The sequence below is a fragment of the Fusarium phalaenopsidis genome (genome assembly GCF_050370095.1).
Source record: "Fusarium phalaenopsidis strain FUZ10S chromosome Unknown contig_32332, whole genome shotgun sequence".
NCBI lineage: Eukaryota > Fungi > Ascomycota > Sordariomycetes > Hypocreales > Nectriaceae > Fusarium > Fusarium phalaenopsidis.
The window spans coordinates 3,384,685-3,400,451 of NW_028145391.1; the positions used below are offsets into that span (position 1 = coordinate 3,384,685).

General features: G+C 52.5%; 6 protein-coding genes across 6 annotated transcripts; 3 read left to right on the top strand and 3 right to left on the bottom strand.

The window, feature by feature from the left end:
* Positions 1-343: 343 nt before the first annotated feature.
* LRP88_14067 (uncharacterized protein) lies at positions 344-1,775 on the top strand (the record flags this gene model as incomplete). Its single annotated transcript, XM_083250419.1, has 2 exons — positions 344-386; positions 442-1,775. The coding sequence occupies 2 exons, from the start codon at positions 344-346 to the stop codon at positions 1,773-1,775; spliced, it is 1,377 nt and encodes a 458-aa protein (XP_083094753.1).
* Positions 1,776-2,226: 451 nt separating this feature from the next.
* LRP88_14068 (uncharacterized protein) lies at positions 2,227-3,851 on the bottom strand (the record flags this gene model as incomplete). The annotated part of the gene is made up of 4 exons (XM_083250420.1): positions 2,227-2,428; positions 2,476-2,673; positions 2,726-3,645; positions 3,699-3,851. The coding sequence occupies 4 exons, from the start codon at positions 3,849-3,851 to the stop codon at positions 2,227-2,229; spliced, it is 1,473 nt and encodes a 490-aa protein (XP_083094754.1).
* Positions 3,852-4,488: 637 nt separating this feature from the next.
* LRP88_14069 (uncharacterized protein) lies at positions 4,489-6,047 on the bottom strand (the record flags this gene model as incomplete). The annotated part of the gene is made up of 6 exons (XM_083250421.1): positions 4,489-4,527; positions 4,590-4,701; positions 4,760-4,824; positions 4,877-5,725; positions 5,791-5,886; positions 5,946-6,047. The coding sequence occupies 6 exons, from the start codon at positions 6,045-6,047 to the stop codon at positions 4,489-4,491; spliced, it is 1,263 nt and encodes a 420-aa protein (XP_083094755.1).
* Positions 6,048-7,105: 1,058 nt separating this feature from the next.
* On the top strand, positions 7,106-8,011 carry LRP88_14070 (uncharacterized protein; the record flags this gene model as incomplete). Its single annotated transcript, XM_083250422.1, has 1 exon — positions 7,106-8,011. The coding sequence occupies one exon, from the start codon at positions 7,106-7,108 to the stop codon at positions 8,009-8,011; it is 906 nt and encodes a 301-aa protein (XP_083094756.1).
* A 2,350-nt stretch (positions 8,012-10,361) lies between these two features.
* Positions 10,362-11,033, bottom strand: LRP88_14071 (uncharacterized protein; the record flags this gene model as incomplete). Its single annotated transcript, XM_083250423.1, has 1 exon — positions 10,362-11,033. One exon carries the CDS (start codon positions 11,031-11,033, stop codon positions 10,362-10,364), a length of 672 nt encoding a protein of 223 aa, XP_083094757.1.
* A 1,401-nt stretch (positions 11,034-12,434) lies between these two features.
* LRP88_14072 (uncharacterized protein) lies at positions 12,435-15,228 on the top strand (the record flags this gene model as incomplete). Its single annotated transcript, XM_083250424.1, has 2 exons — positions 12,435-13,665; positions 13,715-15,228. 2 exons carry the CDS (start codon positions 12,435-12,437, stop codon positions 15,226-15,228), a joined length of 2,745 nt encoding a protein of 914 aa, XP_083094758.1.
* Positions 15,229-15,767: the final 539 nt, after the last annotated feature.

The window sequence follows — 15,767 nt, forward strand, 5'->3', positions numbered from 1 at the left end:
ACAACTCGGTAAAAATAGACTCATACTGCAAAGCATCCAATGATTTCCCTTGTAAAGCCAACCATCAACTACCGACACTTGGACCCGAAGGCCCTTGTTTCCCCACGGGGGATGCGGGGACATGTTTCTTCCCACATTGCATCAACCTGCGTTCGGCAAGCCCCATGTGGAACCTCGGCCAGGTCCAATTGATCAAGTAGCCCCACAAGGATTCATGGTGTTGAATAGAGTATAGAACTTGGGTCAACGGCATTGAGTTGAGGCACTAGAGAAACCAAGTACAACTGATCTAACCTGCCATACGGATACCTCTCAATTGACGGACCAGACGGAAACAGAAGCCATGGCTGACTATCGGGATCTTCAGGTGTCCATCATTGGCGCAGGTAGGTGCAGAATACAACACACCGACTTGACAAGCTGCTAAACCGCCCGTCTCAGGAATGGGAGGACTCGCGGCCGCTCTCGCATTTGCCAAGAAAGGGTTCAAACAAGTTCACGTCTACGAACAGGCACCCGCCCTGGGCTTTGTGGGCGCCGGCATCCAGATCGCCCCCAATCTGATCCGCGTCCTCGATAAGCTAGGTGTCTGGGGGGACTCTTCCCTCGAGAAGGAGGCCACCAATGTCAAAGAGGTTTATATCTACGATGGCCCGACAAATAATGAGTTGGCACGCGTTCCTATGGAAGATATCCATCAGAAATACGGGTACTCGCATTACGCTGGCCATCGGGCTTCGCTGGCGGGCAACATCTTTGACGCCGCAAAGGCTCAACCCAACGTTCAATTTCACTTTGGCCAGACGCTACAGAGCGTCACATCTTTCGGACCCGGCAAGGTCACTTTTGTCATCAAGAGCGGTGATGGTGTCGAGCGTGTCGTTGAGACCGACGTCCTGATTGGCGCCGACGGCATCAAGTCCCCAGTCCGAGAGTCGATACTGAGCTTTCTAAACCTTTCCGCAGAGGTCGAAGAGACTGGTACAGCGGCCTACCGCATCCTTGTCGAACGTGAAAAGATGGAGCCTTATCCTGAGCTACTGGAGTTGATCGACAGTGACGCCGTTCGCCGCTGGATAGGATCTAAGCGGCACATCATTGCTTACCCGATTCACAACCACACGATATACAACATCGCCACAGCTCAACCCGACGTCAACTTTGCAGGTTCCATCAACGCGACTTGGACGAACAAGGGCGACAAAAAGGCCATGAAGGAAGTTTACTCTGACTTTTGCCCCTTGGTTCAGAAGCTCCTCGACCTCGTTCCTGATGGAGACGTCGTGGAGTGGCGGTTACGTAGCCACAAGCCTCTGGACACATGGACCCTCGGTGGTGTGGCATTGCTAGGAGACGCTTGCCACCCAACGCTCCCTCATTTGTCCCAGGGAGCTGCCATGGCCATCGAGGATGCCGCCGTCCTAGCCGAGGCCGTGTCCCTAGTTCCAGGCGGAGGAGCAGATCGTCAAGAGCTCGCAAAGACCCTCAAGGTATACGAGCTTGCCAGAAAGCCTCGAACATCTACTCTGGTAGAACTTGCTGCTTTGTCCGCCCGGACACTACATCTAGGCGAGGGCAAAGCCAAGGAGGAGCGGGATCGACAATTCGCAGCGGCCAAGACGAAGGGCGCGCCGGTACCGGATAAGTGGGCGAGTCCGGAGATTCAGAAGATGATCTTTGAGCACGAGTGCGTTGGAGATATCCGAGAACGGTTTCAGGAGCTGCATGCATCGCTGGGGCAGAGGGCTGATGAGACTATTGCTGCGAGAATCTGACAGAGAGCGCGAGACGTGAATTTACATCCATTCAACTGACGCATGGCCCATTTCTCACACCCTCTCTCCGTGACATGCAATACCTAAGGGTTATTTCTCACGCCCCTCAAAAATTACTAGATACGCATTGGTGGAGAGACATACCACAATCATCTTTGCAGCATCGGTTTGGGACCTCAACACATGATCCGTTGCCTGTTTATGGACCACTGGGTAGTTTAGTCGACCATCAAGAACCTTGATGAGAGCAGCGCACACCTAATGTGCAGTTGGTCTCTTGGTCCATCGAGTGTATAGCACACTCACATATGCACACACATAAATGAGTTCATAAACGTGTATGTTGTGCCGTCAAATAATAGTCTGATCGCAATCCCATGTCCTCCTCTTGTGCCCTTGTCTCAGTCAAATCACCTTGGAAATACCCCATTGCTTCCTACCACCAGCCATCTCACAGTGTCCATCGGAATGACTTGTTCTCCTTGTCCGTAATGTCATCCAAACCATGCTGAAACTCGGGTGCACCGTACTTGGCATCGCGACCCGCGTTCCGCCTCGCAAGGAGGAATCTCAGTCCAAGTGATATAACACAGAGAGTGGCGAAGCAGATGAGCACGCCAGTGAAGCTCTCATCATATCGTGGCGCGTATTTCCTGCTTTGGTCAGACCTGGCCAGGGGGAAGAATGAAGGTTAACTCACGCGTCGAAAAGCAATGGCCCGATAATATTGCCAAAGCAGTACCCGATCCAGATACCTGCTGCATAAGCTCCCTTCTTGGAGTATCCCGCCACGTTTGATGTGCCCAGTGAGATGGCCTGTAGCCAGCAACCGGAGAAGAAAGAGATGAGGTAAAGGCCGAAGATACGTCCCGCCGGCTTGGACGACGGGAGTTTCCATCTGCCCAGGGTGTCAGAAAAACACAGCTATCTAGGTAAACAAGGCAACTTACACCAGACTACAACCCAGAATCACGGGCAGACAGGCGAGAGCCGAGGTGCGTAGTCTCCCCAATCGCGTCGTCCCTAAGTAGCCTGCTCCGAGGACAGACAGGAAGGCCATGGCACCGAGAGGAATGTTGAGCAAAAGAGAAACACGTGGGGAGAAGCCCATGCCGGAAAACATGATGGACGCAAACGTGGTCAGGGCAGCGGCTCCTGTGTTGGAAAGCAACCCGATGGCGGCGAGACACCAGAGCTGATAGTCCAAGAGGGCTTCTCGCACTTGGTAGCCTTTCAAGCGAGTGTTCTCTGTGCCCGAATTATCGCGTCGACTCCGCTCCAGGAGCAGCCTTTTCTCCTCTGGGGTCCACCCCTTGGCCTCTTGGGGCGTGTCTGGGAAGATCCAGATGAGCGACACTCCCCACGCGAGGGTCACAGCACCGGCGACGAGAAACATGTACTGCCAAGGTGCCAGCCCACCCGTTGTGATATGAGCGAGACCAAAGTTGACCAAAGGGCTGATCAGCAGACTCCCGCCGCTGAAGGAGTACCACCACGAACTCCGCAACTGCTGCTCCTCGTGTGTATACCAGAGTCCAACAACCAACATCAGGATAGGACTGATGCCGCTCTCGACTAAGCCGAGGAAGAAGCGGTTGGCGAGGATTCCAGAGTATGACTTGCACGCGGGGGTTGTGAGCACGATCGTAGCCCAAATGATGTTGAGCGTGCTGCAAACTCGTCGAGGACGGAAGCGCTGGGCGAGCAACGAGCAGGGATACATGCCCACCATGTGACCGAAAAAGAAGATGAGCATAACCCAGGAGTAGCGGAGGCCGGATTCCAAGCCGAGATCGGAACGCAAGCCGAAGATGGCGGCCTGAGAGATGACGGCTTTATCATAGTATTGGAGTGCATAAGTAATACAGAGCTGTTCAAGTCTCGGTCAGGGGAGTTTTGCCTCTAGAAACAAGTCACACATACAATTGGCATTAGCTTCCAGTCGATCTTGCGGACAATGCGCTTGTTAGTCTCGATATCAAGCGTGACGGGTTCAAGGTCGGTGATGTCCTCCACGGCATCAAGTGAGGGCTTGCCAACTACTGAAGCATCTTCGTGAGTGGTAGAGTCTCTCATCTTGATTAGAAGTTTGGGCTGGAAGCTGTGAGATGGGAGGATGGGCTACAACAAGGACATCTCCATCTTCCATCTGATAGACAGTCTCTTTTATAACGGTGCTAGCTTGCTCCTCAAGCCCGGGAAAACGCGGGGAAGACTTGAAAATCTGGGGAAACAGGGGCTAGGAGTCCGGGGAAGCAGGGCGGGAGATCCCTCGGGAGCTAAGAGCGTGGGGCCAGATGAAGGAAGTCGATGTCCAAGATCGTCCCACCTTTGTTTATGCTCATTGTTATTGTGGCTGTTGGTTCCGCGTTGGAAACACCATGAAGATCAATAATCGTCCCACCTTGGCCCCACGCTGAGGGCTTCTCGACGAGAGGATGGCATGTTGCATTCTACCCCTCTATAGTCTCTCGAGCGTGGGACAGGGCAGGGTTGAGTTCGATGTTGAGGGATTTTAACTTTGCATTCTCACAAGCCCATACCAGAGACATCAAGTCGAGGAAGCTTTTCTTTCATTGATAGGTGTATGCGCCCCAGTATTGCAGTCTAGTCTACAAAGAAGCATCAGGGAAGCAGAGTTAGGCTTACAATGCTCAAACGCTCCAGCGCCCGTTTGATATCTTGTTTTCACCATCGTGTGTACAGCCTGGAGTTACTGCTCCGAAACGATCAGACTAGCCATTCCCATACCCTGTGTCAAGCATCAGTAACTAAATGGCTACGAAATGAAAGTAGAAACAACAGAAGACTTACTGAACCGATGCACATGGAGGTCACCGCAATCCTGGCACCCTTTTGTCTAAGCTCGGCCAGAGCTGTGACGATCTGTCGCGCCCCTGTACAACCGAGGGGGTGGCCGATGGCACTATCAACACATGATTAGCTACACTTGCACTATTCATTCAAGGAGCCGGAACTCGTACATTGCTCCACCGCGAGGATTGACGCGGCTGGGATCCAGTTTCAAGTGTTCTACACAGTAGACGAGCTGATTCAAGTTAGTCTCCCAAGGATTCTCAAAGAGTTTTAGGGTTTCATACCATGGATGCAAACGCCTCGTTGATCTCAAAGACGTCGACGTCATCCTTGGAGATGCCAACTTTTCCCAACAGCTTGGGAATTGCAAGAGAAGGACCAATACCCATAATGCGAGGGTCAAGTCCAACGACGGTCGACTTCACAAACTTGCCTAGAATAGGCACTCCCAACCGCTCTGCAACATCACGGCGCATCAAAAGGACCGCAGCCGCACCATCGGTGATCTGAGAAGCATTCCCACCTGTCGTGGTAGCGGGGGGCCACTGGGGGAATGCGGATCGAATCTTGGAGAGTCCTTCCTTGGTCGTTCCATAGCGAGTTCCGTCATCCTTGTCCACGACGACAGTGCATGATTCTCCCGTCTTGGGGTCTTTCCATGTAGTTTTGATGGGTACAATTTCCTGTGATGAGAGGCCAGACTTTTGAGCGCGCTCGGCCTTCTGCGACGAAGCTGCTGCGTATTCATCTTGCTTCTCTCGCGTGACGCCAAAATCGCGAGCGACGTTCTCGGAGGTCCATGGCATTGGCATCTTGATATCCTTTATCGTTTCGTTCTTCTCAAACTCCTCCGGGTAATCAGGTGATCCGTTGTCGGGGTTGATACTCATGCTCTCGGCTCCCACGGCTACACCAATGTCGATGCCACCAGCGGCGATCTTGTTTGCTACCGATTCCACGGCCAAGAGACCAGAGGAGCACCATCGACTGACTGTTGAAATTGCTGTTGTGGCTGGGTAGCCTGCGGCGATGGCTGATGCCCTCGTGACGAAGGGAGCGTCTTTGTGGAGGACATTGCCGACGACTATCTCTTCGACAAGGCTCGGGTCAAAGCCAGCCTTCTCCCGGACGTTCTGTAAGAATTAACAAGGTCAGTCCCGTCAAAGTATTTGCGATGAGAATTTGAAGATTGACAGACCTTGAGAAGAGGTTGAAGGAGGCCCTCCAGAGGCGTATCCTTCAAGTAGCCCTTGCGGGCTTTGGTCAGAGCAGTGCGCACGGCGACGGTGATAACCTAGGTAGTTCGAAGTTAGCCTACCATAATTAGTCATGATGCTCTGGTCTGTGACTTACCACATCATTCGGCTTTGCTTCCAGCAGGGCATGCTTGGCTCGTTGATCCGAGGTCTCAAGCTGCTGTGACAGCTTCTCTAGTCTCTGGGCGGCAGCGGACATGGTTCGTTTCTTGACGCTAATTAGAATGTTAAAAGGGAAGTGCTATAATCATCCAAATGGCAAGCGCGAGGCAACTTATAAGTCTGGTCCCACAAACATGTACGACTCCCCGGCGGTCCCGTTGCAAGGTAGCTGTGCCTCGGCCTCGGGTTACCTGAAGGAGCATAGCTCGGCAACCCCACACAGATTCGGCATTTTTTCATGGTGGAACTTGGAAGATAAAGAGCAGTTGCCGCCATATTAACTACATTTTCCACGGGGACACGGGAATACTGTAAACGGCTAATGGCACTATTTCATCATCTGGACGAGTGGTAGTAGTCAGAGCCTAGATAGTCAGGTTGGCTTGTGTCAGGTTACTAACAACTGACATAGGTCCAAGCATTAAATACTACCTTTTTTCTACTATCTCGACAGAATTTCTCTCTATCAATGATGTTTTTTTTGAAGCCGCGATAAATCTCTCTGAAGTCTCAAAGGGCTAGGTACAGCTACATACCTAGGCATCGCCCAGGACTACTACAGGGTTGGTACTTCGGCAACAACTAGACGATGAACATACCTCTCCATATGTTTTTGCATCGGAAACCTCGGGATATTCCATCTCTCCATTATATCCAAGCTGATTAATTCTGAACCTGTGTTCCTTTCCAACCCATATCTAAACTCCGCAGTCTATTACCACGATCCATGTTCCATGGTGTGAGCCAAAAGTTAAACTAGCCAGTCGGAGGATGAACCTGATTGGCCATGACGAAGTTTCCACAATGCCAAGACTTTTTGAATTTCCTCTTTTGGCAATGCCCTCATGGCTCAATCTCCCTTAACTCCATACTCGAAGAGAAAAGTATTGTCAGAGGGAGCAAGTTTCAAGTATAAAAATGTCTAGATTCTCTCTCTTCTGAGTTCAAACTCACCATCTTCTTCAGGAACTCTTTTCACACTCTTCTCTGCATTCTAGAAATCCTTTGAGTACCCTCGCCACTTACCTCTCCTCTGTCTCCATAATGCCTTGCAAGAAAGACACCAACGACTCGCAGTCAGTCCCCTCAAGATACATGGACCCTTTCCCTCCCAACTTTCTTCCCATTTTCATCAAAAATCAGTTCCGCACCACGATCGATTTACCCACCAAGGAAAAGTTCCCCCAAGCACAGGGTAGCTGCGCCGTCATCACTGGTTCAAACACTGGTCTTGGCTTCGAGTCTGCCAAGCAGCTCCTCTCTATCGGTCTGTCTCATCTCGTGATGGGTGTCCGGTCCCTTGACAAGGGCAGGGCGGCAGCTGAAAAACTTCAAGCCGTGGCGCCTTCTGCAAAGATCGAGGTCTGGCAGCTGGACATGGAGTCGTACGATTCCATTCAAGCCTTTGCCAAAAAGTGCCAAACTAACCTGTCGCGGATTGATGCTGTTATTCTAAATGCCGGTCTCGCTCCCTTCGTCTTTGAGAAGGTGGCTGCAACTGGACACGAGAAGGCTATCCAGGTCAACCATATCAGCACAGCACTTCTTACAATTTTACTTATCCCGGTATTGAAGACCAAAGTAACTGGACAAGGCCCGCCTCGGCTTACCATCGTCAACTCCCTCACGGCTCATCTATGCAATTTTCCCAACAAAGATGAGCGACCTCTCCTGGCTTCTTTTGACGACCCCACGATTACCCCTTGGAGCGGTCAGGAGAGATACGGCGTGTCAAAGCTGCTGAACCAACTCTTCATCGTGAGACTGATTGAGAAGGTTGATCCCAATGAAGCAATCGTCAGCATGGTCGATCCCGGCCTCACTAAAGGCACTGGCTTGCCACAGCACGCCACAGGAGCTGTCGCGGTGGCTGCCAAAATGTTCAACACCATCGCAGGTAGACCACTAAACAGGGGTGCGGCGACGTATGTGGATGCCGTGTTCGGGCATGGCAAGGAGTCCCACGGTTGTTTTCTCATGAACTGCCAGATTTCTTCGTGAGTTAAGACCCTCTGCTATGGAGCATCGCTAACACAATCTAGGCTTGCCTGTTGGTTCTACACCCATGGTGAAGTACTATCGGAGCAGGTGTGGAACGAAACACTCAAAGAGCTCAGTTGCGCTGGGGTGCAGGACATCATTGCTCAGATGTAGGGCGAGTGGAATGATGCGAATGTCGGTCATGGTACTAATCATTGCGGTTCCCATGCAGATGCTGGGGTTGAAACTGGGTGGCCTAGTTGTATCCTAACATGATATTGAGTAATTAATTGGACCGATTTGTGATTGAATAACTTGGGGAGCCCTCATAGATCCCTAACGCATACCTATAAAGAAAGCTCTACAAGGGACCATCTCAATACCTGCACATGTTCGCTCCAGTTGCCCAGTCAGCCCTACGCGGGCTTACCCGGCGGTCGGATTTAAGCATCCGGCATTCCGGGCACCAACCTCGTGTGGCGACTCTGCTTCTTCAACCACCTCATACATCTTGACAACTCCACCGGGGCCGACTAGGACGACCTTTATCGTTTCCCAAGTTACTAATTCGAAACTCTACCGCTTTCGAGAACCATATAAGATCGACTGTACCATGCCAGGTCAAAGGCTACACACCGCTCCAAGTACGCCGGCGTTTAGGCAACACTTCATGACGACTAACAGTTGTTCCAGACTGCCAACTAGAGTTTGTCGTCGAGGAGCCCTCACAGAAGCCCAGCCGGAAAAATCAAAAGCTTGTAAAAAGCCATGTGTCTCGAGGGAGGCCTTCACGAAAGGATCGTCCCGGGGTCAAATCTTGGATCCTAAAGGGAGACGCACAAAAGGAGGTAGAAATCCAGCATGGATCGATCCCTGCCCGCGTTGGGTCGGATTTCTCGCTGCTTGGTTTCCCAGAACCTCTTCAGCCCTATATGAAACAGGACTTGGTTAGGTGTATGTCTAAATATTCACCGGCTGGTTCGTTGCTGACCTGACTTGCAGCTTTTTACGGGATGAAAGGAGCACTGTATCCCTCAGAAATATGCCTTCAAGTTGATGCATCACAATCTTCTTGGACAACCAACCTCTTGGTCGATTTGGTCTACTTTCACTCAGCAATATTCTCCATCGAGGCTTACTTTGACCAGTATTTTGGCAGAGACCAGGGCGCATTGTCACATTTCCATTTCCTCAAAACACTCCGACTTCTTCAAGAGCGACTTAACGACCCTGCTAACCCTGCGTCTATATCGGACGCTACAATCATGGTCGTCGTCACTCTGGGCTTGACTGCTGAGCTTATCGGTGATCGTTCCGCCGCAGAGAACCACTTGGCCGGTATGGCGAGGATAGTTGACCTTCGAGGTGGTCTTGAGATGCTTAGATTCGACAATGCTAGGCTTCCAGCCAAAGTATGCAGGTATGCAGCACGCATATTCAGTTGAGAGTCCGGCTAACATGCATCAGAGTTGATCTTGGCCTGGTTCTTCGGTTCGGCTGTAAACCAGTCTTTTTCAATACAAATATCTCTTGGGACCCATACACCGCGAGCCAGGGTCTCATACGCGGCCTGAAGAAGGTCAACGTTCCGGAAACCGAGGCCACGGCGTTTATCAAAACCTTGGATAAGAGGTTAACCAACGTCTGGAAAGACCTGCAAGAATTCGCCATGCTAGGCAATCTCGCAGATAAAACGTCTCGGAAACTACAGCCAAACACTTTTAGTGAGATCATGGTCTCGATTCTGTACCGGTTGCTGGCTCTGTCGTTTCCAGAGTCTCCCATCGAAGATTCCCTGCGTGTCGGGATGATGGCATTTACGGCGACAATATTCTTTCGATGGCGGAGCATGAATCAACGACAAAAGTTCTTGGATGATATGTTTCAGGATACTTTGTCCAGGTTGAGGGAAGCTTCTGCGAAACCACCTCTTGGTGGTTTGTTTTGGCTTCTCATGGTGTGGAACATTACTGTTTCTCCAGGGGAAGATATGTTTGCAGAGTGGATGTATGGCATCGTTCAAGACCTTGGCTTGTCTTCATGGCCAGAGGCCCAAAAGGTGTTGAAGCCAGTTCTCTGGATTGGGTGTTTGTTCGATAACTCCGGCCAACAAATCTTTGACGTTATACTGTCTAGGAAAGACAGTAGTAACTAGAATACCAATGAGTCAAGCACTTGGCTACAGTTTAGCCTCCTGCCTATACATTCAATTCTTCTCGCAAAACCGTGTTCAGAGTGAAAGATATTTCATCATGGAGGCAAATCTGCCACACGTATTTGATATTCAACATATATACACATAATAGCCCTATGTACACCCAAATCATCTACAGAATGTCAAGTTCATCTCGTCTCGTGCAAACCCAGGACCTTAAACCATGGCAGGGACGCGGATCTCGCTAATCTTCCAGACCTTGCCGCCGTTGGTGCTGGTCAGACCGCTGTAAGTAGCCTTCTGAGCAGTAGAGATAGTCTTGCCAAAGTTGGGGTCGGCGCCGGCGAGGGTAATCTCGGTGTTGAGGTAACGCTGCTCAGAAACGGTGGGGCTGCAGTTGTTGTTGCACTCGGTGCCGGTGCCGTAGCCGCGCATGTAGGGGCCGGACTTGTACTCGAAGACGCTGAGCTGCTTGCCCGTGTCGGCGTCGGTCACCTCCTGACGCCAGGTGTCCTTGTCGCTGAGGAGAGTGTAGGCGATCTTGACCTTCTGGTCGCCGCGGACAGGGCTGGCAGGGCCGTCGAGCTGGCCGAAGGAGCCAAAGAGGGAAGCGCGGACACACCACTCGCCCTTCTTGGCACCGCACCAGGAGTTGTCGGGCCAAGCCTCGAGAGTGGTCTGGACAAGGTCACCAGTGCCGTTGGACATGCCGGGCCACAGGAAGAGCATGCCGTTCTGCGTGGGGGGCGCGGCGCCGGGGATGAGGGTGGTGACGGCCTTGACGATGGTGGACTTGGAAGGGCCGAGAGACACGGAACCTCCCCAGTTGTCAGCAGCAGAGGTGCCGATGAGGGCGGCAGTCAGAGTGGCGAGGGTAGCGAAGTGCATGATGGCGGTTTGAGCTTAAGGTTTGGTGTTGTAGTGAAGACGAGGTGAAGATGAGATGAGCAAGCCAAGATACTAAGACGACACTCGACTATATTTATTCCCATTCTATCCGCGTCTCTGAAGAAGTCGACTGCCGTCCGGAGAAAATAATGCTCTTGTCCACGGGCTGTGGAGAATTCTCGTCCGTGCAAGGGTCTCCCGAGCTTTTGTTTCAGGACCGCCAATTCACCGCCCCATGAGGAAATCACGGACCTGGGGACGGGGTCCAATACGGGCCCAAACGGGTGTTTGAGGTCGGGAGCCCTCTGCCGACTTTCCGGCAAATGTCCCGATTAGGGGTCCTGGGCCGCCGGTAGTGTTTACAGCAGAAGGTCGAGGACGGGTGGGTACGATGCCGCGGACTCCGTGGTCAACCATGTTTTTGACGGACGGTCATTTTAGTCAATACGAAGCCGCGCATTGGGCGATTGATGGGAATTGTTCGGCTGCTGTCATGTTGCAGGGTTGGGGGTTGTATCTGGGAAAGCATAGAGGTTTGAATGACACCAGAGTCCAATGCCGAACTGCCTTAATCGGCCGAGGGGCGGTGTCAATGAGTGAGGATGGGACGAGGGATGCTGACAGTTGAAACAGCCGTCGTGAAGTGGTAGGTGGAGGCAGATACACCGACAACTCTTTACTACCCAGCACAAGGATAGGTCTATCGGAAGAACTAGCTATGCAGTCTGGTCATCTTTGGCTTTTGTTCAAATAACTCCGCGATCATCATAGCGTGGCAGGGACTGGCTTGGTTGTGCCGAAGGCGACCTTAGTTTCACCAATCGACCTCAAGGGAGGATGGTCGCGATAGGTGGAAGATATGATCTTGGTTATGGACATCCACCCAAGCTGTAGAAGCAGCGGAAATGTTTCGATGAGATACATCAGGGAGTATAACCAAACATAGGCAAGGAAAATTAACCATCATCTCTCATGCATCGGGGAATGCTCATGGCCAAGCTTTTGTCCGTTGTGCGTTGGCATGGGATCTCCACTTTCCCGCTCTCACCCATGCATTCCCGTGCTGAGCTCTCCCTTGGCATCTCAACTCTCACAAACCATCCACATTCTTTTCATCATCTACGAGCTTCAGCTCTTGGCCAGACCGCGCCTTGATTGCACCACGAAGCGCAACGGGCGCGATGCTGTTTATATAGGTAGCTGAATGCAATATTGCAGGGATGTTGCCCCAGAAGAATGGGGCCAAGCCCCGGCTGCAGCCTCCAGGCGCAATTTCGTTTTTGGCCCCCAGCTTCAGGTCCCGTTTCGGTCCATCGCAAGGCTGAACTGAACTCTTCCCCTCTTCATCGCGCCATATTGACGCTATCCAAGTCTTTAGCAAAGTCCCCAAACGTCGGCGCCATGTTCGGCAACAGGCGTCGCGGCTCCGCAGCTGCCGACGAGGAGCGCCTTGCGAGCTACGAGCTCGACTGGCCCTCGTCACAACGCTGGAACCCTCACTACAGCGTGCCGCGCAACTCGATTGACCTGGATCATTCTGAGCCGCGCTTCGACTCGGAGCTGGCCAAGGACGTCGAGCATAGTCGCCATGTTCGACTGAGGAGGGCTACACGCTCCATGTCGTATGGGAGGAGCAAGCGGGACATGGACACCAAGGTCGCTGGCATCCGCGAAGCTATTCTCGAAGAGAAAGAGGAGCATGAGGACTTCTCTAATCGGGCGCTCTGGATCGAGACTGTTTCAGAGCTATACATGAACGAGCTTGACAACCGCGCGCGATGGGATCCTCGATGGCTCAACATCACACGCCGCGAGCGATTCGAAGGGCTCGAGTCCGCTACCGTTTCGGTTGTCGACTATCTTCCCGATGACACTGTTCAACGGAGCGAACCGATCGCCACCAAGATGGAGCTTGGTACCGCGCTCGAAGAACGTCCTGCCGGCTCCCAGGTACGGGTCATCATGGTGAGCGACCTCAGTCGTTTCGTCATGGGAGCCCTGGGTCAGCTGTACTCCATTGACCCCGAGTTTTGGTACGAACATCTTGTCGCATCGGGCTATAGTGCCAGCGACAGCGGCCTGAAGCTCAAGAATGCTGTCTGGATGAACTGGGCTGAGCGGGAAACCCGTTTCCGCCATCGTGCCCTTCCGGGGATTGGTCAGCGCACGGAATGGAACGTACCTCGAAGGACCAAGTCTCGATCTTGGGCGCATCTCCGCTGGGGCCGTCTGGGTCTTCTTCATTACCTGGGCCGAAAGGGTTTCTATGAGGATGAGATTGACAAGCGAGTGTGTGACGGGCGGTGGACTATGGAGCGTGACGTTGTTCTCGACAAGTATGGGCTACTATTGACGGAGAAGAGAAGGAAGCGCGCAGAGGAGAATCTCAAGGACCATAAACGGAAACTCAAGAAAGAAGCAGAGATGCGCGGCTTGCCTCAGTCTTCGGTACATCTCAAGCTCGAGAGCACGTCGACCAGGACCAAGACGACGAATATATACCGACCCTACAGCACGTTTCACCCCGTGCTTCCACGAAACCCGGCCTACTGGACCAACAGAGATCTCAGGGTCATGGCCCCTGAGGGGATGGGTTACTGGTCAAGTATGGACGATCAAGGGAGGAAGACGAGTGAGTTTATATACCGGCATCACCTAGAATAAGCTGACGTGAGCCCCAGTTGTCCTGGTCTTTGACCCACCGCGCAGTATGACACACGACAAGACCAAAGAGGTGACGCCATCGCTCACATTCATGCCGCGCGCTATGGAGTTTGAGTCGTACACCGAAGAGGAGCTCTGGCGAACTGCGCATCCCGACGAGACGTACCTCGATCCCCCGCCGCCGGCGCGGTCCAAGAAACAGATCAAAGCGGAGAAGAAGGAGGCCAGAAAGCAGCGACTCAAGGACAAGAAGGATAAACTGCAGGAGAAGCTGGCCCATGGAGATGAGAAGACATACGAGACCGATTCGTCTTATAACAGCGACACGGAATACGACGAGGAGTACGAACAGACTCTGCGAGATGACTATAAGGCTCCGCAGCCTTGTGTCCGTGATCGCGACTTTGCGCGGAAGTACTCTTTGTCCACCTTGGACCTGGTCTATCGCTACATCAGCAAGGTCCCAGCCAGCGAGCTCTGTCACGACGATTCGCTCATTCCGTCCGTACTCACGCGACTGACCTTGGACGATCTCTGGCAGCTGCTCGCCGAGTTGCGATTAATGCTCGACCACATCGACGCCGATCTGGGTGCTGACCTACACATGCATCTTCTCGAGTCGGCTGGGCTCATGACGAGGCAGAATGTGGGCTGGGTTCGTTCAACGCTCCAAGAGCTGAGAGAATGGATAACACACAACAAGGCCACCAGCCTCATCTCCAATTCTCCCGAGCTGGCTGAAGAGTTGGACGAGCTCATGGCAGATCTGCAATCTCTCCAGTCGCGCTCTGAGCAGACACTGAATCTCCTCGTCGCGTCGACTGGCCTCGCTCAATCAACGCTTGTCATTGACCAAACCTCTGGCATCAACAAGCTAACCGAGCTCGCCTTCTTCTTCGTCCCTCTTTCCTTCATTACGTCCGTCTTCTCCATGCAGGTCGCCGAGCTTACCGACAGGCCACCCAAGATATGGACCTGGGGACTGTCGCTCAGCTTGGTCTTTATTGTGACGTACCTAATACGCACTATGCTACGGTCCCCATCAATCCGGGTCTATGCGATGTCGGCTCGAGTAACGATGCTGAACCGCTTCACATCATCCCGCTCCGCATCGCGTCGGCTCAACTCGGTGGGCAACCGCGCCATCGCGCGTTTTCTCATCCTCTTCTGTACAGTCATTGCATTTGTCTTTACTGCGGTCGGCCTGTCCCTTCTTTACCTCTTCATCGTCTACTTTGGCATCTGGGCCGGCGCAATAGGGACTGCGTTGTATTTCATCATCACGCGGTGGCCGGAGCCGACCGTGCTGGCGCCGTGCTTCTTGTCCATCGTGCTGGCGGCTGGTGGTGCATCGGTGACGTGGTACTGGCACAAGGAGATTGAGGATCATGTTTTGAGGGCGCTTGAGCGCACGCTTGAAAAGTTCAAGACTTTGTTTCCTGAGAGCTGGCTTTTGGATGCTGTTGATGACGAGGATTTGGCACAGGAGGGAGTTAAGACGTATGGTCGACAGGCTATCGTAGCGATATGAGGCTCCACTGCCGAGCTGCTCGCTTATCAGGCAGGGCTGTGCGAGATCCGAAAAATGACCCCTGCATGGTATAGGGTGGCAGGGATTCTTGTGATGGGTTTTGGCCTGTGTGCGCCTGGCTCGCTGATGGTACCTGGATTTCAGTATTGCTTGTTGGTATCAATGACGTCTCCGAAAGGAGTTATCGGGCACAATGATTCACAGAAATCCCCTCCCGTCGAGGTGGCGGGATATTGCAATAGGGGCCATTCAATTATTTCAAGGGTAAGGGTTGGCGAAACCTCCATGCGACTATGGATGAAGGCGCGCTGTGAATTGCATGATGCTCACAAATTTCGGGTTCGCAGCGGACAAATGCTTCACATTGCCAACATACGCACGTAATTGTCCTGTTTCTGTTCAAACTCTGCATCAGTCTGCCAATCTTGTTTGACGTTCACATTGCCTCAGGTACCAACCCTCCTTCCCTAAGCCTTAGGTTAGGTTCTTGGTTTCTTGCCCTGGTCATTTATCTGTCACCACACCCTCGCTTTTCCCTT